Here is a 26,057-nt window from a genome sequence, read left to right on the forward strand (position 1 = left end):
GAGATCCAGTGAAAAGAAAAGCAACGGTACTTTATTTCAGCGATTAAAAATCAAACATCCAGTCTATGTGACCCCGACTGTGCTGGGAGTTCAGGCCGGGTGCTGTGCTGCGAGTCCGCAGCGTGACACCCGCTCGTCTGAAAGGGGCCTTATAAAGCAAAAAATATGGTAATGATTTTTTCACTTTCACAAATTTTAAGAATATGTCGAGATATAGAATTGCTGGTAATTACGGTACTTGTTACAGGACTCCCGGGTGTATACTTCTGATTCCCTCTCCTAGTATCTCCCTCTTATGCACCTGATGTGTCCTGTGTCAGTGGTCACACATGATCAGTAGAGCCATTCCACCTCCTGGAGAGTAATGCCCACTATTGTGCAGGCCAGCCAATAAAGGTTGGTAATACAAGGAGATGAACAAAAAAAGGGGGGCTAAGAAAAAAGTTTTTTTTGTTCATTGATACTGCTATGCTACTCATCGTTGAGCTGCTACATGCAAATTAAAAGGGTTATCCCATGATTAATGTAAAAAAATGAAAATCACACACATTGTAAATTACAATGTCTTTCTAGCAAAGCTAGAACCAGCCCTGTACCTCACATGGATCCAGAGATCTCCCCATTCATTGCTTCCAACTGCTGTGTTACATTATTGTCCTTCTGCTGGTAACTGCCACAGTATGGCTGGTGCCAACTGAAAGATGAAACTGAGCAGGCGTGCCACCTCAGCAAGGTGGACAGAGTTATAAGAAAAAGGGCTGGGGGTGCAGGCAATGGCAGTCAGGGGGGTGACACTAGTGAGGCTCGTCCCCGTCACCACCTGCAATTGGCTCCGCATAACACCGTCTCCCCGCCGCTCACAAAACCCGATGTTTTCATCCACACACAGGGATAGGCAGCAGTGGCGGTGAGGGGACCAGGAGCGCGGCGCGGGAAGCCTGCCATATGGGTCAGCATTTGTTTGTTTTCGGATAACCCCTTTAATACTGCAGCAGTCATTCTCTTGCCCTGACAAACGATAGTTCCTTGTATCTTTATCCATTAAACTTCTCTGTGAAGATCAGTGTCCGTTTTCTGTAAAAAATAGTGACGTCATTAACCCCCCCACCATCACATCTACCATTACAGGACACAGCAGAGTATGGATGACAGATTGCCTGTACATCTCGTTAAATTAACATGTGTGATCATTTCTAGATTGTCCATTTAGGTCCTGGGATGTTAGCTGCTTCAATTCAGGAGACTAATAGGAAAATATATTTCATGAATTATTAGACAGAGATGGAATTTCTGGTTCATTTCATCAGGTCTAACCTCCCTGTATTACAGTTTTATTAATATCTACCCTTCTAAAAGGCAAATAGTAGTCACTGCCACGTGTACTGGGAAGACTGCCACGCAGGGAACATCAATATCACATTATAGCGTGAAGCACTAAGGCTCTGTTCACATTTCACTTACAATGGCACCTGTCAGGTTTATTTCTGCCACTGCAGACCGAGGCTACAATGGCAACGTGAAGACAGCCCAAGGTATATAGATTTATACACAAACGGACACAAAATATCACACTCAGAAATGTCACATTGCTGCAAAACTCAACGTGCAGTAAAGTAAATGATTATAGGTATGGTCCAATTAGACTCTAGGCACAAGACGGCAAACAATTGCTTCTCTGCTGCCCTATAAAAAGGCTCTCAGAGGCTACTTTTGGGGAGTTTAGACCTTGTATGCTTTACAGAATCCACAGCCTTTCATAGATGGCTTTATAACTTTTGGAGAACAGCGTTTGTAGACTCTCTACCTATTGCCATAGGAACTTGGTTGGTTGGTTGGTGGCAGCGAGGTATGTATCTGGAGTGCGTGGGCTCTACTGAGCTCAATAAGAGTGAAAGCTAAGTGCAAGACTGAGGGTGTGGAAATAAATTAACCCCTACATGACAATATTTAAAGAAGAATATGTAAGTTGGTGGAGCTTGCTACAGTTTACCTAGTGATGACAATACAGCAGGCCTGAGATGTGATGTTGCTGCGGAAGGCATGTGATTGCAATGGGCCCTAATTAGCCCATTTTATCTTTTGGCATGTTGTCCTTACGACAGACGTGACAATACATTAGGTGACATGAATATCTTGTAATATGTGGGAAACTAACTCTATTCATGCATTTAAAGGCTATGTACACCTGTAGGGGCTTTTTTATTATCAATATTGCAATGTACTTGTTTTGAGCTAAAGCTATTTTTTAATTGGTCTTTATTAAAAATATGGAGTCCTTTTTTCTGTACAGAGCCTGAGATGCTCTAGTAGCACCCTTTGGATTTTCTGTGTTTTTCATCAGACCAGGCGCAGACGGGTCAGTTCTCATCTTACTGATAAGAATTTGGCTCAAATAAGTGTTTTTAGGACCTCTTGGTAGTTTAGAGATGAGGTTTATTAGATAACCGGGCCGAAAGTGAAAAAAACAGTTAACCCTTTAATTTTTAAAGGGGAACATGTCATCAACTGTATGCGGACCATATTAATGGCAGAATAAAGAAGAGACAGGTGAGTTGATTTCAGCGGTCTGTCATTTAAAAGTAAATGGTTGCCGAGAACCAACATCACAATCATTGCAGACTGGGCCTGAAAAAGAGTCACAGCCACCTGAGAAGAGTCCTGGTTATTGATGAATTCCTGCTCTCCTGCCCACCTGCTGATGACTGACCGACTTCTACCTAGTTTTCTCCCTTTCTCTCTAGGAGAGAACTGCCAATCATCAGCAGATGGACGAGAGAGCAGGAGATTAGGAATAACCAGGACTCTTCTCAGGTAGATTGGACTCTTCTCCAGGCCCGGGCTGCAATGATTATGATGCTGGTTCTCAGCAACCACTTACTTTTAGCTCATGAGTGACACACCGCTGACATCAGCATTTCTGTCACTAATTTATGCTGCCCTCGGTGGGATCAGCAAAAAGTTGATGACGGGTTCCCTTTAATTCCAATTGAAAAAATTATTTTTAGTCAAAAATGAGTAGCATGCAATTATAAAAAGAGGTGTGCATAGCCTTTAAAAACAAACAAACCTACAAACAGTCCCAGAAGCACATTGGATCCAGATACTACGGCCCATTATACAGACGCTGACAAATGGATGCATTAAGGTAGATGCTGATATTTTTCAACTGTAAACTTTGTTCTTTTTAACTTAAAAAGGTTTTCTAAGATTTGTTTTTACTTATCAGTTTGCACAGAGAGGACCGGCACTCGCTATGGTAGTAATTTTGAAGTATTTTAATGGTCACATACAGGAGGCAAGTGACGCGTTTCGGCTACTATGAGCCTTCCTCAAACAGAAGGAAGGCTCATAGTTGCCGAAACGTGTCACTTGCCTCCTGTATGTGACCATTAAAATACTTAAAAATTACTACCATAGCGAGTGTCAGTCCTCTCTGTGCAAGTTCGTGTGGATTCTCCCTGGACGCGCACACCGCATCACTGATACACGGAGTGCCAACTGTATCTTCTCTGGATCTAGGTCATCAGTATCTGATCTGTGGGGGTCCAACACCCGGGACATCCGCCGATCAGCTCACCAAGCACAGCATTGTACATTGTATAGTTGATGTGCTTGGTATCGTGCTCAGCCCCATTCACTTCAATAGGGCTGAGTTGGTCCTAAGCCACGTGACAGATGAACGTGTCATCACATGGCCCTGGAAAAGCAGAGAGAAGGCTGCGGCACTCACAGGAGCGCCGATGCCTTCTTAAACAGCTGATCGGCGGAGGTCCTGGGTATCGTACCCCCACCAATCAGATACTGATGACCTTAAAAGAGGATAGGTCATCAGAAAAAAATATAAAAGAGTATAGGATTTGAGTGAAAACGGAGACAAATTGCGAGGAAAATTACTGTCAGAATAGAGTCCTGAAACCCGGCTAATAAGACTCTCCCTATAATCTTATGATAGAGGAGGGCCACCTCCAGGTCTGGCTGCAAAAGCCTTTAGCAGATTATTAGGCAGAAAACAACAAACAGAAAATGTTACTTGAACGGCAAGAGGCTCGTGCCATGCACCTCGGCACACCATCAACAGATGCAGTCAGAACACGTTATCAGTCCCACTATTAACTACCTTTCTGCTTTGTATGGCTAATTGGGACTGTCTGGAGCAACGATCCCTTTAAATATAATGTCAGGGCTGAAGCCCCATATTCAGTCCAGACGTCTGATGCTGTGACTTTCAAACTACTGGCAATATGGGAGAAACAATACCTGTATCGGACACCAGCACCTGCTCTGTGAATGGAGCGAGCAACATAGCTAAAGATGCCTATTACCAACCTCTGCCCATCACCCCTACAAAAGCTGGGGTTCCGGATGATCAACCACAGGGTAACCGAGGGGAGGATAAGTACTACATTTGTGTATTGCTTTTTCTTTTTTTTTTTTTTTTATACGCTCAAACATGAAAAATACATATGCTTAAAACCAAGGTGGGTGCAAAATAATGCTGAAAGCCACAAATAAAGTTACGTCTGACTTCAGCTTGTGAGCGACACAAGCAGCAGGCGCCAAAAGAGATTCAGATTATGCAAAGTCAAGTTGTGCAAACAGGTTATACAGAGGATTGTGAAGTGGAAGTCGTGTTGACCACAGCTTTGGCTATGATACAGGCAATATTAACAGGCCTATTTTTTATAGCTTGCCATTTCTATTTATCTTCTACAAAAAGAAAAATCTGTTTTCACATTAAAAATTCAACTCCAGGGGCACACGTCTTTTACAGCAACCCTTTCAGATTTGCAGAATGAGAATGATCATCTCAACATGACTAGAGAAGGCTTATAATCATTGAAGGTCAGGTCTACTGTGCCGCAGGAGACTAGACAGGCAGACGTGCTGTGCCCCAGGAGACTAGACAGGCAGACGTGCTGTGCCCCAGGAGACTAGACAGGCAGACGTGCTGTGCGCCAGGAGGCTAGACAGGCAGACGTGCTGTGCGCCAGGAGGCTAGACAGGCAGACGTGCTGTGCGCCAGGAGGCTAGACAGGCAGACGTGCTGTGCCGCAGGAGGCTAGACAGGCAGACGTGCTGTGCCGCAGGAGGCTAGACAGGCAGACGTGCTGTGCCGCAGGAGGCTAGACAGGCAGACGTGCTGTGCCGCAGGAGACTAGACAGGCAGACGTACTGTGCCGCAGGAGACTAGACAGGCAGACGTACTGTGCCGCAGGAGACTAGACAGGCAGACGTACTGTGCCGCAGGAGACTAGACAGGCAGACGTACTGTGCCGAAGGAGACTAGACAGGCAGACGTACTGTGCCGCAGGAGACTAGACAGGCAGACGTACTGTGCCGAAGGGGACTAGACAGGCAGACGTACTATGCTGAAGGAGACTAGACAGGCAGACGTACTGTGCCGCAGGAGACTAGACAGGCAGACGTACTGTGCAGAAGGGGACTAGACAGGCAGACGTACTATGCTGAAGGAGACTAGACAGGCAGACGTACTGTGCCGCAGGAGACTAGACAGGCAGACATACTGTGCTGAAGGAGACTAGACAGGCAGATTTACTGTGCTGAACACACTAATGTAAAGAAACACAGCAGATCCATAATTCTAAAATATGGACAAGGAGCAGCAAACACACCATGTCCATACAGACACAGTTACCACAGACCAGGGACTTGGACTGTATACAGTGTAAATTCTATGCTTCCACTACTAATTAAAAGTACAAAATATCTTTAAAGACTTGTACCAAATAGTTAATATTCTACTTCTTTTCCCTCATCTTATGGGTCTGTGTCTCAGAGAACCGGCAATGGCATCCCAAGAGAATCTTAAATTATAATGTCCTGAAACAACTAGTTCTGACAGTCCTATCCAGATGGTTGCAGCAGCTGTCCACTGGGCTCCTGGCGGTGTTGGTTTTAGAAAGTGAGAAGAGGGAATTTAACATTAAATATTCACTTGAAGTGGACAGCTGTGATAAATCCAGATTATTATCTGCAAATGTTCTTAAAGTTTTCTGAATAAACCCACTTGCTCCTGGAGAGAAATATTAAGGCAAAACCATACCTGTTGCTCTCTGCTTCGGAGTCATTCCTCCTGAACGTCAGTCATCATGATCATCATCATGATCATCATCATCCTCCTCCTCCTCCTCTCCTCCTCTGTACTTATCAGGGTCAGGGAGGGCGCTGAGGTCCACTTCTTCGCTTTCACCACGGTCAAGGTAAGCAACAGCTTCCTCTTCATCACCCTACAAAAGAACAGATTCCAGACATTAGAAACTCAGAACTCACTCCTACATGTTCTCCACAATCTTCCTTAAAGCTTATCTCCGTGAAGTAAAGTGCAGCTCCATCTTGGAGACACTTTAAGCAATACATTAGTTAAGGAATGAAACTGAACAAAAACTTCTTATAGACTAAAGGTTAAAATAGTCTTCAGGATAAAGACGTTGATTCTGATCACACCATTATCATAGAGAACTGCTATGCCACACCTCGGTCTTTAACTATCCACCTTAAAGTAGATGTATTAAAGAGGACCTGTCCCCTCTCCTGCCATGTCTTTGCACACCCCATGTAAAAACAATTCTGGAGCATCTATTCTTATGGCTATATTGTGCCTTTCCTCTATTACTCCTGCTAGGAGTTTATGAATAAAGATTCAACTGGGTGTGTGTCCCTGCATGGTCAGATACTATCCAATCTGTATTGACAGTGTGACCTGGTAACGTTCAGTTGTACCTTTAATCATAAAAACTTTTCACAGAAATAAAATACTTCCAAACCAACCCGGATTTCTGTGACTGTCCCGCGGTTCCAGGACGGCTGAGGTATGTCTTGATAACGCAGACACAGTTGAATGCAATGGTGAAACAGATGCCAGCTGTGTTCTTCACTGTTCATCAGCCTGCGCTCTACACAGCAGTAAGCGCGATGCAGTGATGTCATCATACCTGCTTAGCTGTAGAGGACAGTGCACAGGCCAGAGAATTGGCTTGTGTGCTCTACTGCTCAGCAGCCACAATGCAGTGACGTCATCGCACCTGCTCCTGGGGAGAACAGGATGTGCTCCGTTCAATAGGGGAACAGATCTAAGTGAGTGTTACTTATTATTATTATATATTTTATTAACACCACAGGGGCAGCACTGCTGTAAGGGGGCATTCTATTGTGTGAGGGCACTAATGGGGCATAACGACTGTGTGAGGGCACTAATGGGGCATAACTACTGTGTGAGGGCACTAATGGGGCATAACTACTGTGTGAGGGCACTAATGGGGCATAACTACTGTGTGAGGGCACTAATGGGGCATAACTACTGTGTGAGGGCACTAATGGGGCATAACTACTGTGTGAGGGCACTAAAGGGGCATCACTACTGTGTGAGGGCACTAAGGGGGAATAACAACTGTGTAGGGATACTAAGGAGACAATCTACTGTGCAGAGGAACTAAAGTGGAATACCTACTGTGTGGGAGCACAGTAATAAGGCATAACTACTATGTAGGGGCAGTAAGGAGGCATAACTACTATGTAGGGGCAGTAAGGAGGCATAACTGCTGTGTGGGGCCAGCAAGGAGGCAAAACTACTGTGTGGGTACAGAAAAGGAGCATAACTACTGTGTGGGCACAGTAAAGGGGCATAACTACTGTTTAGGGGCAGTAAGGAGGCATAACTACTGTGTGGGTACACAAGGCAGGCTGCGCAGGATTAGGTTGCCCCCCCTTGGCCTAATCAAAAGTTGGGATAGAAGAGATAACAGACAGGTCAGTAGAAGTGACAGCTCCACTTTAAATCCAGTCCAAGGGCTGTTTCACACGAGTGTGTCAAGTGCGGAAAGCATGCTCCTTGTGTGAGCGCGATTCCCCGTTATGGACACTGCTCTTTTCGCAGGAGCACACGGCATTATACTGATCTATAATGCTGAGTGTCTCTGCATGATCTTACTGCTACAGAATCATACTGACATAACGCTGTCAGTATAATAATGTGGAAGTCAGGTCATGTACTGTAGAGACACAAAGCAATATAAATCAGTATAATGCCGTGCGCTCCCGAGGAGTGTCCATAACGGGGAATCACGCTCACACACGGAGGGCGATTCCTGCACTGGACACACTCTTATGAAAGAACCCCAATACCTATAAATTAGGTTTAAAAGATCAAACATGAACAGTTGCACTTTTGTAAGTTATGACTTCAAATAGACACATTTTTCATTTTCCACCGGCTAGGACAACCAAGCACATGTTTTGTAAGAGAATAATCGAAAGAGATTGAGAGCCTTGAAACCTTGTCGGTCAGACAATACAGGACACCTATAGTCGGTAGTAGGCAGAGGACTTCCTTCGGGGGGAGAGCTGATTTGCATACATTTTCCCAGGAAGCATTGCCCTAAAGACTTAGGCTACTTTCACACTTGCGGCAGCAGGGTCCGGCAGGTTGTTCCGCAGGGGGAACAGCCTGCCGGATTCGCGCTAATGCTAGCCCACCAGTGCCGCCGGAAGTCTGCTCCGGCCCCATTCACGATAATTGGGCGGACTGGAGCACACTGTGGTTTTTGTCCGACCGCCTCTCGGCTTGTTTGCCATGCTGCGGGCTGGAGCAGACTTCCGGCAGCACGGATCCGGCAGGCTGTTCAAGTTTGTGAGACCATTAATAATAAGATAAATTAATATAAATATATATATATATATATATATATATATATATATATACACATATACACACACACACACATACACACACACTATATACATATATAAATATACAAAGTGAACATACTGAATACACGGTCTAATCTTGTAGAGAGATGTGGAATATCAGACTTTATTGCTGGTTTCTTAATTCACGGGTCATAAAGCCTTCTCAGTCAATACCCTCAATGTCTGAGCTACTCAACCACTGACGCTTCTCTGTCCCTAGAGAGTCATGTCAGGCTTTGCAGACATTAAGATAGCTTTACGTGATGTCGGAAGAAGCTAGTCCGATAGATACAGCCTCTTCTGCTCTGTATGCATTGTCCTCCTGTTGTAGAATCTACTTCTGGTTTCAAATGAGAATAAAAAGCAGCAACTAGACTGAAACTGCCCTGTGTGAACCTCTCCTTGGCTGTATGGGCACCGCGTGCAAAGTGCTCCCAGAATACGGCCACTTTCACACAGTCAGTGTTCGGTCAGTGATTCCCATCAGCGATTATGAGGCCAAAACTAGGAGTGGAGGCTACAGAGACATAAGGTGTAATGGGAAGATTTGCACCTGTTTTGTGTTTAGAGCCGCACCTGGTTTTGGCTCACAATCACTGATGAAAATCACTGACCGAACACTGGCGTGTGAATAAGGACTAAAGCCTCGTTTCTGTTTTTCACTAAAGTGCACGTGTACGCATTGGTTTTAAGGTGTCTGTTCACATATCACTTGTTTTTTTTACTGAGACATGCACTATTTTGTAAAATTATACTAAAAGACACCAGCTCCTCTCAGATGCAGTCCGGCGTGAAGGTTGGAGACCGAAAACAGCAAGAGGGCAAAAAACTGACAGACCAAACACAGACTGATGTCTAACGGACATCGCAATGTGAATAAGGCCCAAGGCTGAAGGATTTTTTTTTACTGAAATTCTAGCCAAATCAGGGATAAAAAACCCTTCTTCAGATTGCCAGAAGCATTTGAGGAAAGAAGGAGCTCACAATGAGGGGTATTAGACCACAAGCAATACCGCCTCGTTCCCCGCTGACACTTTAGGTGTCCGTTTAATGTGTGCACCCGCTAACAGCTGGTAGCGCAGTATTACTGGAGACTATTATTCAATAGCTGCTTTAAAATTAAGCTACCGACAGATTCCCCTCTTAACTCCATCTTGTTTTTAGGTCAAAAAGTCCATGCTGCTCAATTTTATAGCGGTCACTTTTTCCCTGTAGACATAGGAAAATTATAACAAATATGGTGGTCTGCAGCCACCACTAGAGGGAGCTTAGGACCTAATGCATACTTTTAATATGGAGTCCAATGTATAAATGATGTGCAGTATGCTCCCTCTAGTGGTGGCTTCAAGCATCTGGAATGTTATAATTATACAGTGGACCCGTCACCTCTCCTGACTTATCTTTTTTAGAAAATACTTGGATTCCTCATAAAATGAGAATGCTGGAGCAGTTTTGCTTAATGCTCTGGTTGGACGGTGTCAGAATATGCTCCTCTTGAGTGTTCGGTAGCTTTGACTGTTATAATGATACACTGAGAAATAAATTGTGCAAGTATTTAGATGGAAAGGGGTTGAGATTGGGTTTAAAGGATGTCCGGTCTCCAATGTGACTCCAAGATTTAATTTCCTTTTCACACAGTGCTACATACAACACAAATAACATACAGTCTTTTTCCTATAGTGTGCAAGCACGACCACTGCTGCAGGATTGCAGGGTGGTCGTAACCATGGAAACGAGCAGCGTATAATGTGACGGAAAAATGAATCCAGCCAGCAAAGGAGGCGATATGGAGAATTAAAATATATTAGTAAGTGGCTTCTATTAACTTTCTCTCCATGAAAAAAGGTAAATTGCTGACGCGAGACAATTCCTTTAAATGAGCCCCGGAGGAGGCAATCGGCCTCGAGCACATTGATATTTCTAGGACAAGCCGCAAGGCAGTACGGCATCATAGTATACATATCAGCAGCTTTTGTCAAGGACGGTACCTACCGATGGTAGCAGGAAAAACATTTTGAAAAAAAATACTAAAAAAATTAAAATAAATCGTAAATGAACTAAAAGCTGGCGCTAGCGTTAGAATAGGTATAAAAGAGGGAACAACTTCTGTTTCAGAAATTTGATATAAATTGATACAAGAAACTCTGTTACAGCCGAGTCCTGGAGAACTAGGTCTAGACGCTTGTACACTGTCAGCAGAGCTTTGACAGGTTTGACTACGGCTTTTTTTTCCCAATACGATTTTGCTGAAAAGCAATAGCTGTGCCTTGAGGCAATTTTTTTTATTTTTTTTTAGTTAGGATGTGAGAAGGGGAGAAATGACAAGTAAAAATCCCTCATATTCCCGTCTCCTTCTACATTCTGTAGGTCACAGCTGTCAGGGTATCGCTCAGCGAGTGAGATCCATGCAGGCTCTCCAGAAGTCTCCGGCGGAGAGATGAAACCTGTGCTCCGATTCCTATACAATATGGCGGCAGGTTTGTCCGATCAAGGTTTTTTTTTTACATTACAAAGTAAACCACTTAATAGGAACAGAGGAAAAAAAAAAGTCCTGGAGTCAAAGTGTAACATGCATCTTATGTCAGCCGCCGGGGCATTACTGCGCACATCGCAGATAAAGACGGAATATTTCACTGTGTAAAGTAAACCTGCAAACACCTTGTTCGCCACAATAAAATACAGCACAATAAAAGTGCCTGTATTTCTTTCAATGCGTTCTGTCACCAAAGAGAACAGAAGCCAAAGGGGAAAAGAAATGGTTCTCATTCATCAAAGCGTTTACAGCGGTTTCTAGTATAAAATAAGATCTCGGAATTTACTGAATAATATATTTTTTTTTTTCGCTGCAATTTTTTAAATCTGAAAAGGGCAAGAAAAGTGGATGTGATCAGGAGACCATTTCCAGATACTGCTCCTGCAGCCGGTCACCAGGAGGCCGCTGATGGATCTGTCAGCTTAGTTATGTGATATTACTTAGTACTTTTACACTGGTTTCAATTCGTGAGATCCGTTCAGGGCTCTCACACGCGGTCCGAAACGGATCAGTTTTGCCCTAATGCATTCTGAATGGACAAGGATCCGCTCAGAATGCGTCAGTTTGCATCCGTTCAGTCTCCATTCCGCTCTGGAGGCTGCCTGCAGCCAAACGGATCCGTCCTGACACACAATGTAAGTCAATGGGGAGAGATCCGTTTTTTTTCTGACAATAGAAAATGGATCCGTCCCCCATTGACTTTCAATGGAGTTCATGACGGATCCGTCTTGGCTATGTTACAGATAATACAAACGGATCTGTTCATGACGGATGCAGATAGTTGTATTTTTCTAACGGATCAGTTTTTGCAGATCATTGAGGTATCCGCCCAAATCGCGTGAAAATAGCCTTAGTTATGAGTCGATATTAAGTACTTTCAGTGTATAAAAACATGACATTTTTTTGGGGGCATTTTCTATTATCGGATTCTTAGAGTTCTTCGACCCTTAGTTTTTGTTGGGGGACGTGTTTTTTGGCTTGAAAAAAAACTCCATAAAAATCATGAAAAGCCCTTTTTGTTAGGCCCCATGCACACGGCCGTTGTTCACAGCCGTGTGCGGGCCGTGGAACCGCGGCCTGGATCCCTCCTGAGAGCAGGAGCGCACGGCGTCACTGGTTGCTATGACGCCGTGCGCTCCCTGCTGCCGCCGCTATGCAGTAATACACTGGTACGATCTATACCAGTGTATTACTATACTGTGCCGGCAGCAGGGGGCGCACGGCGTCATAGCAACCAGTGACGCCGTGCGCTCCTGCTCTCAGGAGGGATCCAGGCCGCGGTTCCACGGCCCGCACACGGCTGTGAACAACGGCCGTGTGCATGGGGCCTTAGGGCGACGTTCTTTAGTAACTTTTTACTTGCATTTTTTTTTTACTTTTTTTCAGCGTGAGGAATGTCTTAAAAAAGTCACACAATCTGATTTGAAAACAAAAAAAATAAAAATATGTCAGGAAACCATCTTAAAACACCATTATTAAAATATAAAAATAAAAAGTGATTGTACGGCGATTTATTTCCTAACATGCAACATCTGGCCGCTGTGTTCTTTGCTCATAAAAAGGAGCCCCCAAAGTGAAGGAGGGCACACTGCGCAAGCGTGGCCACCCTTCATTCACTTCTATGGGAGTGACGTAAATAGTTGAACACGCTACTCCTTTCGGAACGCCCATAGAAGTGAATGGAAAGCACGCTGCATGCTTACATTGCGCTCACCTTTGCTTTGGGGGCTCCGTTCTAGAGATAGGTGCGGATCCCAGAGGTGGGACTCGCACCTATCTGACATTGGTGGCATATCCTTATGAGGGATGGGCATTTAGAGATATACTTTACAGCAGCCGCCACTGGTCATGGACACAATGTACATGGAGGGGACCTCATTTGCTTCTATGGGAGAGTATTCTACACATGTTCTATCACTGTGATATCACCTATTGTGAATGATGGATTCTGTGTTATCTATATATAAGTGATATCTGTCATTGTAAACTTGACTGCAATGATAATGAGATGACTGCTTAAAGTGACCTGTACAGACCAAGAAGTGGGGCCTATTATTAGGCTTAGTGGCCAGTGCAAAAACTGCAAGAGATATATAACAAGAAAAATTAACCATAACCACCAAAATTATGTAAAAATAAGTTTAATATAAAAACTCAAATAAACAACAGGTGATTTTTGATGACATTCCCTATAATGTTCCTCTGAGCCCGGTTCATGAAAATCTGGAACCCGCATATGGTGTTCAGGTACTTTGCAGTTTGTACAGTATTTACACCTAGTTTGGTAATGCCATATTAAGACCGGTCGGCAGGAACCAGCCTGCTTGTTGACAGGCTCCATGTACCATCCGATTTTGTTTCTACACCGAGCCTCCTTGAAACAGTAACAACATGTGAGATGATGAAAACCTGTAGAAGATTCCAGACTTTGTATTCTATAAAACCCAACACTGGTGAGATGTGAAGAGCTTCGTAATCAGCTCCTGCACCAATCTGCTCCCCCTATAAAGGAGGTGACCTACATTATGTGCTTTCTGTGAGAGCAGATTCACATTTCTATCTCTGTAATCCGCTATATTTAGCGATCTATACATCACCTCTCTAAGGCATTCCTGTAAAATTTATATTCCTTTAACCACTTCATGACTGGGGGTTTCCCATTTTACGATGAATACAATACAAATTGTGCAAATTTTTGTGCCGGTGTGTGTACCAATAGCCATGATGTAAGATAGTCCACAGAGGAGCAGGTGGTGCCTACTGATGGTGTACCACTTACTCTTCTGCCCCCAACATTTGTACCAATAGCCATGATGTAAGCTAGTCCACGGAGGAGCAGGTGGTGCCTACTGATGGTGTACCACTTACTCTTCTTCCCCCAACATTTGTACCAATAGCCATGATGTACGCTAAACCACGGAGGTGCAGGTGGTGCCTACTGATGGTGTACCACTTACTCTTCTGCCCCTAACATTTGTACCAATAGCCATGATGTAAGCTAGTCCATGGAGGAGCAGGTGGTGCCTACTGATGGTGTACCACTTACTCTTCTGCCCCCAACATTTGTACCAATAGCCATGATGTAAGCTAGTCCACGGAGGTGCAGGTGGTGCCTACTGATGGTGTACCACTTACTGACCTGCCCCCAACATTTGTACCAATAGCCATGATGTAAGCTAGTCCACGGAGGTGCAGGTGGTGCCTACTGATGGTGTACCACTTACTCTCCTGCCCCCAACATTTCTCCTTGGAAGATAGATGCTGGTTTAAGAATGAATTGTAATATTTTAACCCCAATGCAACATAATTTTCCAGAAATTAACAGAGGAGAGAAACCATTATCTGTGTGCGCTCGGCAAATCTCTCCCAGAACCCGAGGGCCAGACGGAAGAGGCATCTCCGAAATTGTTATCTTACTGCAAAGGCATGAAGCACAACAAAGATGGGGGATGGGGAGTTAAAATCTTCATCTTCATCTCATGTGATATTTTCCTGTTGCTTCCACCAGCTCAGATTAAGCAGCTGGATAAAAGAATTACTTAAATATCCATAAATTAGATAAGAATGAATCGAATGTATATAAATTACATCCCAGGGGCTAGGAGCCCATATCTCATCTGTCAGAAATGTATCCAGCCACAGTTGTTCTAGGCGGGTGGCTATGCTGACCAGCCTTGGCTGGTCACCCTATTTGTGAGCCTGGACGCTGAGCGTCCCATCCCAGAGCCAGGCGGGAGATTTAAAGGGGTTGTGTCACTTCAGCAAATAGCATTTATTATGTGGAGAAAGTTAATACAAGGCACTTACTAATGTATTGTGATTCTCCATATTGCCTCCTTTGCTGGCTGAATTCATTTTTCCATCACATTATACACTGCTTGCTTCCATGGTTGCGGGCACTCTGCAATCCAGTAGTGGTGGCAGTGCTTGCACACTATAGAAAAAAGCACCAGCCTATGTGACTCCCATAGTCCGGCCACCAGAGAGGCTGGTGCTTTTTCCTATAGTGTGTAAGCACTGCCACCACTACTGGATTGCAGAGTGGCTGTAACCATAGAAACGAGCAGTGCATAACGTGATGGAAAAATGAATCTTGCCAGCAAAGGAAGCAATATGGACAATCACAACACATTAGTAAGTGGCTTGTATTAACATTCTCTACATGACAAATGCCACTTGCTGAAGTGACACAACCCCTTTAAATCTGGCACTTTCTATTTGTTATTGCCTGTGATTTTGTTCCTGGCTCCTGTTAGTTGTGTGTGCTCAGAACAACGCTGCATTTCTGTTAGACCTTCCTGTATATCGACCCGAATTCTAGATTATTCCCTTGGTTACTGAATATGCTTTAACCGTCTCACCTGGTTTTGATTCCTCAGCTCGTCTCTGGTTTAACTCCTTTGACCTCTACTGACTCTCCTGACTGAGACTCTGGCTTGTTTTACTACTATTCCTTGACCGGTAGGTCTGCTACCCGTGAGCTCGTTTTCTGCTCTGGTAAACAACAACGGGTAGTCGAGGAAGATCGGTAACAGATTTAGCGTTTGCTGGTCCTGGATGGTGACCCTGTATTCCTATTCACCTCTATTTCCTTAGATGGTTGTTACCCTGTATATACTCCACTAGTCACAGACAGGAACCAGTAGGAATAGGCAAGGACTGAGCCAGCTGGACAGCAAAGCTGACAAACTGGAAGGATCTTCTCACAATCTTGGGTATGGTGACCGCCCGACTGTCCCTCTATGCCTCCTATCTGGATAGAGCTACTAAACTGGTACATGGATTGCAGGATAAAACTTACCAGGAAAGATTAAAGGACCTTAACATGTATAGCTTGGAAGAAAGACGAGACAGAGGGGATATGATAGAAACTGCTAAATACATAAAGGGAATCAACAAGGTAAAAGAGGAGAGAATATTTAAAAGAAGAAAAACTGCTACAAGAGGACAGTTTTAAATTAGAGGGGCAAAGGGTTAAAAGTAATATCAGGAAGTATTACTTTACTGAGAGAGTAGTGGATGCATGGAATAGCCTTCCTACAGAAGTGGCAGCTGCAAATACAGTGAAGGAGTTTAAGCATGCATGGGATAGGCATAAGGCCATCCTTCATATAAGATAGGGCCAGGGGCTATCCATAGTATTCAGTATATTGGGCAGACTAGATGGGCCGAATGGTTCTGATCTGCCGACACATTCTATGTTTCTATGTAAGCTTCAGAAAAGCTGGATTTTAACCAGATACTTTAGAGGATAAGCCAAACAAATTTAAAAGGGTTGTAACTTGTACATAAAACAGCGCTTTTCAGACTATCCATGTGGAAAGCAGCAATCTGTCCACGAGGAATGAAGCGGCATACCATAAAGGCTAAGTTTATTACCGCGTTTGTGGCGGGCATAGTCCCAATCTTTACTCCTTGTGTGTCCATATACAAAATGAGCCAGAGGGACAATTTTGCAAAAGTCTGCACAGAACTTGCTTAAGCACAGTCTACAATGCAGTATCTTTCATAATGGGCAATGCACGCAGTTGCGCGCTCAGGCTATACATTTGGCGTATACTGAATAAGGGAGAAACAAGAGACAGCAGCAGCCGCCAACATGAGCAGTCCCTTAGAAGAAGCCGGTACATAAGAAAATCCCCATTATTTGTGATAATCCGATCAGAGAATGTACAGAGCCAGCTGAAAGTACATTAAGCACAGGGCGCGCTCTCTGGCAGTGCCAGGCCACGTCAGTGCAGCTTAACAAGCCGGGATATTGGATTCAATTCCCAATTTCTTGCTGTACCCAAAGCTGCTGTACAGAACTGGACAGACAAGAAATAGGTTTTTGATGTATGGCGATGTCTCCCCACTGAAAGCAATCAGGACGCACCTCCATCACCGCCAGGACATTGTTGGGGGGATCTTAATATTTATTAAGAAAAAAAGGAAAAACACTAAGATTTTCAGTGGAGCTCTAGCTGATAAATCATAGTTTTAGAGCAAGCGGGCAAACTGAATGGCGGCTCATCAGCCGAGGACTGCTGCAGGCTTAAACTGCGTGCAAAAAATATTTGCAGATTGCTAGAAACTGTATGAACTGAGTCCATGGTCCTGTCCGCTCTCTGGATACGGCTGAGGAAATAATTGCACCCCTTGAATATTACAATGCTGTAGGGTGCTGTTCCTAATAAATTACCAGCTGGGTGTCCTTGCACAACTCTGACCCTGTCCAATCCGTGCTGACTGCACAGAGACACAACAGGTAACGCCTAGTAATTTATTCCTACACTGCGAGTGGGAATAATAGAAGAATGGCACAATGAGGAGTTAGGGTGCCTTCCCATCCGACAGATTTAGTAGCAGAATTTTTTTTTCGCAGCTGAAAACTCAGTGCCCTTGAACGGGGATTGCAGAAATCAATGTGCTTTCCGCCAAAAACAGCCCCATTCAAATGAGTAACATTTTCAGCAATAGATTCTACCGCCTGCGAAGGCGCCCTGATGATAAAAAATATTCCAGAATTATGGAGCGTTCACTAAGCAGACGTGTTTGGGGAAGTTACACGTGCTCTTTAATGGAAAATATAACGGGGAATAATATTATTAAGACACTAGAAGCGGAAAGCAAACATTTACTGGTTTGTCAGATTCTCTGAAAAGTCTTGTGCTAAGGGAATTTTCCAGGAGTTTAAAGGGGTTTTCCATCAGTTTTGAATGGGAGCAGCGCTGCAGTGTCCAGACACGGCCACTACAGACTGCACGGCGCTGCGGCGCTCTCCTGCATGGTTCCAGCATAGCTGACCGGTGGGGGTGCTCGGAGTCGGACCCCTGCTGATCTGACATTGATTACGCAGCCTAATAGCTCATTTAGATGAGAAGATAATAGTTCAGGCGACTGACGGCACGAGTGACCTACCGGCACAAGGCCAGGGATAACGACGAGCATTTACACATTCATCCATAGTTGATCAGACTGGTCCAGTCATCAGAGAAAGGGCACACGATGCACATTTACATGGCCGCAGCTCATTAATGACAAACGATCATTTATTAATTTCACAAGCGTTTGTCATAAAATCGTTCAGTCGCTATCGTCCAGCATGAATCCCTAGAGTGTTAATCATAACGATTATCTACTCATCTAAATGAGCCTTAAAGGGGGTTATCCAATGTCTGAAACATGCCCCCCAATGCCCGGGCCCCTCATACAGATTATACTTACCCGCCCGCCCCCCAGCACCTGTGTCGCTTCTGATCCCCGCACGGCCGCTGCTGCATCTGTGTCACCCGCAATGCTCGGGAGGCTTATCCCCGGAGCAACGAGGGCGTTACCGCTACCCCTAGAGGCCCTGGTCTCTCTGCAACTGCAGCACCCTCTGCACTTTGACTGGCAGGGCCGGGCAGTGTAACCATCATAATCCCTGACCCTGTCAATTGAAGTGCAGAGGGCACAGCAGCTGCAGAGAGAGCAGAGCCTCTAAGTGTAACAGTAACACCCCCATTGCTCGTAGAAGCTTATTTGCATATATTACATCTGCAGGCCACTAAGCCTAGTAACAGATGATGGCATTTCCTGGTCTGTACAGGTAGGTCACTTCTCAGCAGTCACCTCATTATCATCACATGCAGGATTACAATGACCGCTATTACCTCTATATAGATAAGACAGAATCCATCATTCACAATAGTTGATATCACAGCTTATCAGCTCCCTCCTGACCGCTGCACAGGTCACAGAGCATGCCTAGAAAACTCTACCATAGAAGTCAATGAGGTCCCCTCCGGTCTATTGTGTCTATGGGCCATGGTGGCCGTTGTAAAGCACATCTCTAAATGCTGTTAAGACCAGCACAGGCAAGATGGCCGTCCCCATGATCATGTTCAGGAAACAGAATTTAAAAAAAATCTGCAATCAGAAAATAAAACATTAGAGAAAAGGACGTGCGTCACTATTTGGATTTAACTGGCAGGAAAAAAAATTATAGGCGACACATTCCCTTTAAGTTGGCGGTTTTCAGAAAACCCCTTTTACTGGCTCTCTAAGATGGAGTAAGTGTAAGATGGAGACACAGGGGGGAGATTTATCAAAACTGGTGGAAAACAAAACTGGTGGAAAACAAAACTGGCTTAGTTGGCCGTAGCGACCAATCAGATTCCACCTTTCATTTTCCAGAGCTCCTTTGAAAGATGAAAGGTGGAATCTGATTGGATGTGATGGACTTGCACTGGGGGACACTGACGGGAGTGGATGCCCTCTTCGTACAGCGCTACACACCATGCCGGCACTATATTCATAACAAATGGAATAAAATAAAGCATATAAAAAGCCATAATTGACCAATCGTACTATAGGCCTTTTGCAGAACAGTAAAGCAACTCCATCCCAATTTAAACAGCCACAAATCAACAGGTAGGGGCATCGCAATGGACTCTATTCGTTGACATGCCAGCTGCCGGAGAAAGCGGGCACCACACATCTCTCTGCTATATATTACAAAGTACAGTCGTCTTCCTATTACTGTGATTGCATTGGAAATATTGCCGGGCACTGTGTGTGTGTGTAACCGGCTATACAGTGCCATTGAAATGCAGCATACCAATGAGATGCCCGCTGTCAGCAGCCACAATGCCACTCTAAAGAACGGGCCCTGGGTGCTATTCACACTTTGCCTCCCGCAGAAGAAGAGAATTCACCATTCAGCCCTGGTTTACACAGGGAGAATCTGTCCGCTATTCCCATCGCTCTGTTCTTGGGCCACATTTAACCCTTCACATGGCGGCACGCTGCGTAACACCTGATAGATTCGATGTTCAATAGGAACTTCAAACCCAAAAGGTGCATTTTCAATTACAGGTGGGATTTGTAGCCAAGTTACCAAAGTTATCGAAGTCACCTCACTGGCGACACCTGGTGGTCAAACCTCAACATTGCTGCCCGTTCACATAGTTAAGGAAATGCAAGCAAAACGCCATCTATACGCCTGTCATGGCGTCCGTTTAAGAAATATCCAAAATGATGTTCCAACCTAGCAAGTGCCTCAGGGCTTCAATGCATCCATAGTACCGTGTCCTATTCTTGTCCACAATCACAAAGGCATTTCTATCATAGGGCTGTAGTCCATGTGCAGCACGCAAAATACGGAACACACACAGCCAGTATCAGTGTTTTGCGGATCCGCAATTTGCTAACCACAAAACACTTACGGGCGTCTGAATGGACCCTAAGAGTAATAGACCGTATAATATAAAACGCTATGCTCTCCACCTGAGCTCCACAGGACCATGGTGAGGGGTGCTGGAGAAACTGTCGACCAGGCCAGCCGCAATCCAATCTAGAAAAAACTCCCAGCGTCTTCGAAAATCTAAAGTTTTATTCAACGGATACAGTCCGCAGCCTATGCGTTTCGAACACAGGTTCTTGTATCATGACCTGAGCCTGTTTGTGTTGGAAACGCGTAGACTGCGGCTTGTATTCCCTGATTTAATGGAGATTGGATTTTAGAAGGCAGTAGTGGGACTAAGCCGATGACAAAGAAAAGGGCAGACGTGGACAAATCACAGTCAATGTCCTGCCCCAGATATAGTGAGAGAAGGATGCACACCTCTCCAGTCAGGTTTATGGAAGCCTGGTGGAACAGACACTGGGATGTGACTAATTGGGTCGTCCAGGATCAGAAGAAATGGGCTTTCCATCCCCATAAGGCATCACTTCTGTCCATGGGCTGTAGACGTTGCCTGCACTCGTTCTCCATTCTCTTGCATAGGCACCAGACACAGCCCACCGACACGATGAAGACAAGAATCCTTCTACACAAAGATCCAGACAGATAAAACTGCATAAATGTAGCGCTGATTTATATTATACCTTTCAAAACAACTGCTAAACGGGAAATCCAGGCTCAAGGCATCTGTATGATATCGGGACATGTAGGAAAATGATGCACGTTCCATGTCCATCTGCAAATCATCTGGCTTCAACCATGGAAAATAGAGGAAGTGGAAGCAATTCTAATGGGGGGGGGGGGGGGGGGGGACCAATATTCAGACTAAAAACGGGAAAGCATTGTGCGCTGTACGTGACCCCATTAAGACAGTAACACAAATAAAAAAGATTGCTGCATGAAGACCCCATCTCCGAAAGCGTCCTAATAATTAGCAGCCATCAATGGGGGAAGCTCCAGCAAGGCATACATTTTCCCCGCAGCAGCCACTATGGGGTCATTCACAGGAGACCATGAAATATATTGGTTCAGCAGGAGTCACTCTGGGCCATTACCAATAGTACATGGATTTGTTTTCATTTCATTTAATAACTTTATATTTTCGGCAACGCTCAGTTATAACCGCTCTACCAATTGTACTGTACGGCCTGAGAACAGGACCAATGAAGACTATTACTGCAGAAGCAGCAACATTACCAGTCACATTCAGCTTTGCTGTTGAATGTGCAAAAAAGTGCTCATCTTGGCTCAAACCAGCCTCTGTTAGGGCTCAAAAATGTGGATCCGTTTTTTTGCGGACAGTTCAACATGTCCGCAAAAAAAAAAAACGGATTGCATTCAGTTTTTTTTGCTGATCCATAGACTTCAATAGGGCCCTGTCCTGATTGTCCTGACAAGTATAGGACATCTTTAGTTTTTTTGCTGAGCCATGCAATGGAAGAAAAGGGCCCCATAGAAATGAATGGGACAACATCTAATCCACAAAAAAAAAAAAAAAAACAGATCCGCATTTTTGCGGACAGCATACAGCAGTCTGAATGAGCCCTTAATTGCATTATGACGGCTAGTAATGAGAGTTTTACTGCAGGCTGTAAAGTGACCTTTTTCCCCACTACCAGCTTGACGTTCACCCTGTTGTGGCGACATCTAGTGGCCAATCGGAAAAGTGCAATATCTGAGAATTTATTTTTACATTAATCAAAATAACAGGCAAAATAAAAAAATAAGCATTGCCATTTCATTGTCAATTTCTCACAGTAGCATGCCTTTTAAAGAAGCACAGTTATATTTTTTCTGCTCTCCTGACAGGGAAAGATTGTCTTCTCTATGCAAGTTAAAATAAATTGCTTTTAAATCTAATTTCCCATTGTATCAGAGACTTCTAAATCATAAGACGGGTACATGCTTAAAATGCTTCTAATTATAACTTTGTAACATCTTGTGAATTGGAGAGAGGTACCAGGACTTGTAATTATGTGCTGGCAGGAAAAGACAGGACTTGGGAGACTCAAAAACTCAATTAGCTATGAAAGCAATTACTTGTCCCCTTGTACATCGTCTGAAATAAAGCAAACATGTTCAATAAAGAAGCACTCCCACAAAAATGTTTATTTTCTGACCTGTTAGAAAAGTACATGTAATCTATAGAGAAGGTAATCTTCTTACCAGTGACTGTATTTGCGAGTTATAACCTCCCTTCTGATACTCAGCTGTGTCATGTGACCAACACTCTGACTTTCCTAAATAACACAGGATCTTATGTCCGGACAGGAAGCCAGTTCTCTATGTATTCCTATGGGAGCCTCAATGTCAGTCTCATAGGAATGAATAGAGAAGTAACTGACTTCCTGTCCTGTGTCAGCTCGAGATAAAAGTGTTGGTCACATGACACAGCTGAGGATCAGAAGGGAGGTTATAACTCACAAATGTAGTCACTGGTAAGAAAATGAACTTCAGAGAATAAAAATTTTGTGAGTGCTTCTTTAAGGAGCACTGGCATCTGCAGAGACATGATGACATGGCCATTCAGTTTTACAACCTGGATGCTTACCAAACCAAATGCTCCTAAAAGATTCAATAGGAATAGCTTTACTTTTATGGAGTCTTTCAATGTAGTAGCAGAGACATCACAGAATTCACAGGTCAAGAACTTATGCTCCATCACATGGTTTTATGGACATGGCGGATGTCAGGAATGTAGAATTATTCTTTAATGTCAGCCATGATCTCATTCCAACCATCTGCTGTCAGATAGCAGAGGAGTGAACTCCACAGGGGTTCTGGCTTCAAGGAGGCCACAGACGTACAAATTCACACCTCAACCAGCCAGCACGGAGGCCAGCTAATCCAACAGGAAAACCTATCTGTAGGGGGTCTCAGCCCTTGCCCAGATCTATCATACCCCTTAGGACATCATGGAACTGGCAATTCATAAGGAATTATGAATCGCCCATCCATCACAGGCATAAACCAGATATATATTTGTGACCCTGTGGCCAAGACAAACATGGCCCTGGTCGTAGGTTGGTAATAGGAGGCCAGGGAGGGGAGATATACAGATATCCCGATAGAAACCTAATAACGGTACCATGTTTGGACTCTACCTGTAGCTGGAACCCAGGCGGATCTGTTGGTTCCAGAATCTATCTCCCTGTGACCTTCTGGTCTGGAGCTTTGGGCCCTAATGGGTTTTGTGGATGCTTGGCTGCCAGCACTAGAAGAGGAGGGGGGGGCACGCCGCATGACGTGTTTGGAAGCAACCGGGAAACGGCTGAGATCACTGTCTTCCAGGTGACGACGGCCAAAGATTACAGTAACCATTATTCATCAACCCAAAGGACTCATCCATCTGGTAAACTGACTTTTTTGCTCTGTTTAATCCTGTTTGTACCATACCACCTGTATTTGCAACCTCAGACCACAGTATATATTCTGTGTGTGTATAGTGTTATATCTAGATTCAATATATAATTTAATCTTGTGCTGTCTTGTATCTCGATCACGAATTCCCACGTCCGTGTTTCGGCATAGTTATACGCTACGCTACTGCCGGTTGGTTTCTCACCCTATATAATCCCGTTAGCGGACCGAGTTTATATCAAACGAGAAGCTGGTGGCAGTCTATCCCGGGCTGAGGAAAAGGCTCCCTCAGGCTTGTTGCCTCTCTGTGCCCGTGTGGACAGGAGGAGTCTATGAAAAACTGTACCAAGCTGACCTTTCCTCCTCCTCATGGACGACGTAAAGGTCACGCCTTGGTAACTAGTGACTATACCGTATCTCGCTGACCCTACGTATTTGACGTCAGTCGGTGTACGGTATTCGTCACAGCGGATAACATAAAAAGCTCCCCTCTTTTATCCATCTACTATGGGGTTGTCTTTTGAAGACAATATAGTGGATGAGTGATGGGTGGGGGTCCAACCGCTGGGGCCCCTGCTGATCACAACAGGGGCCTGTACTCCACTGTTCAAAGGCAGCAGCGGTCACACGTCCTCTGCCACTCCATTGAGCTCAATGGGGCTGTCAGAAACCATGACTGGTGATCGGACCTCCGCCGATCAGACACTTATCCCCAATGCTGTGGATAGGTGATAAGTTGTCGAAATGGCACTATTCCTTTGAAATGTAAGACATGGGCTGTGCTGTGGCCTCTGCATAATGTATACGGACGCCATACACCGTCATCCATCTTTTTTAATGGATACCATTGTATGTAACAGCTTAGTCTGCTACTTGTTTGCGGTTTACTAACATATACCAGACAATGGTCACCAAAAAGACACTACTATGGCATCTGTCTGGCTAGGAGGCCCCTATGGACACATTCAGCATGTACATCAGGAGCTTTCCCAGGTACACAACTTTTCTGCTATAGCACAAGAATGGGGCCAGCAGCGGTGGTCTTGTCCGCTGTAGCACAGGCGGTGTGGTGGCTGCCTTGCATACATGCAGCACAAGGAAAAGGGGGTGTGAAGGCCGTGTCCATTGCACTAAATTAGAGCCAGGTACATCCACTGTTACAATTATGACCACGAGTGAGCTACGAGAGAAAAGTTTTAATAGTTTAAAAGTTTGAGCAGAGACGATCAGCTACTCAGGAGTAAGCGCCGGACTCTGCTTATACCTGGAAAATAAGAAATCCCGGACAAGGTCTCCCTTGCATTTCCTTCCTGAGGGTAATTAGCAGCATGAAATTAACAGTCTGCACTTTGTGCCAAAGAGATGAGGCCGGGTACGGATCCAGTCCCTCTGGCAGCGAGTAATCCAATTAACTTAATTATTAACACAAGATGAAAAATAACAGAAAACAGAAAAATGGCTTCATGCATCTACATGTGGGTCCCTTGGCACAGGGACTACTCAATACACTGCGATTTATACAAGCTTTACAGGTCTATCAATTAGACAAAGGAAAATAGAATCCGGAGGGCTGTGTTCTTTATAGGGGTCACAGTATACATCAAATCACAGTGAAGACGGCATAAAGAACAGTCTCGCTACATTACACTATATCCTATGCCCCAGTGCTAACCATTAAGTAGCAAGGAGTGTCAATGGTTAGCACTGGTGAACAGTTTGTCCAAATTGCTAGTCTGCATGAGATCTAAATGTTCTCCTTGTGGGTTTCTCCTAGTTCTCTAGTCCTTCTCTGGAATGACAGACACCATGCTCCATATATGTTGGGTTTATGGACATGACCAGTCAGCTTAGAGGTTTTTTTTTGCATTTGGCAAGTCCTTGTGATATGGTAGCCATATATACTAATTGAAAATTGATCAAACAAAATGATATTTCATCAAATGAAAATTAAGAATGGTTGTTCTAGCAGATGATAAACCATCATCATCCGGTGAGAAGTGACAGTGTTTCAGATTTTCATCCAATAGTCACCAGTCCACGAATGATCTTCCCATGAAAAAGTATTCCCAGAAAGATTCTTCCACACGGTCCATAGACACAATGGTCAGGAGAGGACCTTGTTGACTTCTATGGGCAGAGGTCGCACTACATTTTTTCCGGAAGAGTAAAAATACTCCTACCATTTTTGAGGAGTATTTTTAGGCGAGGAGGAGTACGAAACTTGAAGTAATAGGAATAACGAATAGTAGGCCT

The 26,057-nt window shown here is 44.4% G+C and overlaps 1 protein-coding gene across 1 annotated transcript in view; it reads right to left on the reverse strand.

Moving 5' to 3' along the window:
- Window positions 1-26,057, reverse strand: part of DDX10 (DEAD-box helicase 10) — a 189,500-nt gene that overhangs the window by 22,118 nt on the left and 141,325 nt on the right. Inside the window, 1 exon segment of the mRNA XM_044285187.1 lies at window positions 6,065-6,248. Coding sequence (XP_044141122.1) covers window positions 6,102-6,248 — 147 coding nt within the window. The 3' untranslated portion in view covers window positions 6,065-6,101.

Source organism: Bufo gargarizans, chromosome 3 (genome assembly GCF_014858855.1).
Source record: "Bufo gargarizans isolate SCDJY-AF-19 chromosome 3, ASM1485885v1, whole genome shotgun sequence".
Classification (NCBI taxonomy): domain Eukaryota; kingdom Metazoa; phylum Chordata; class Amphibia; order Anura; family Bufonidae; genus Bufo; species Bufo gargarizans.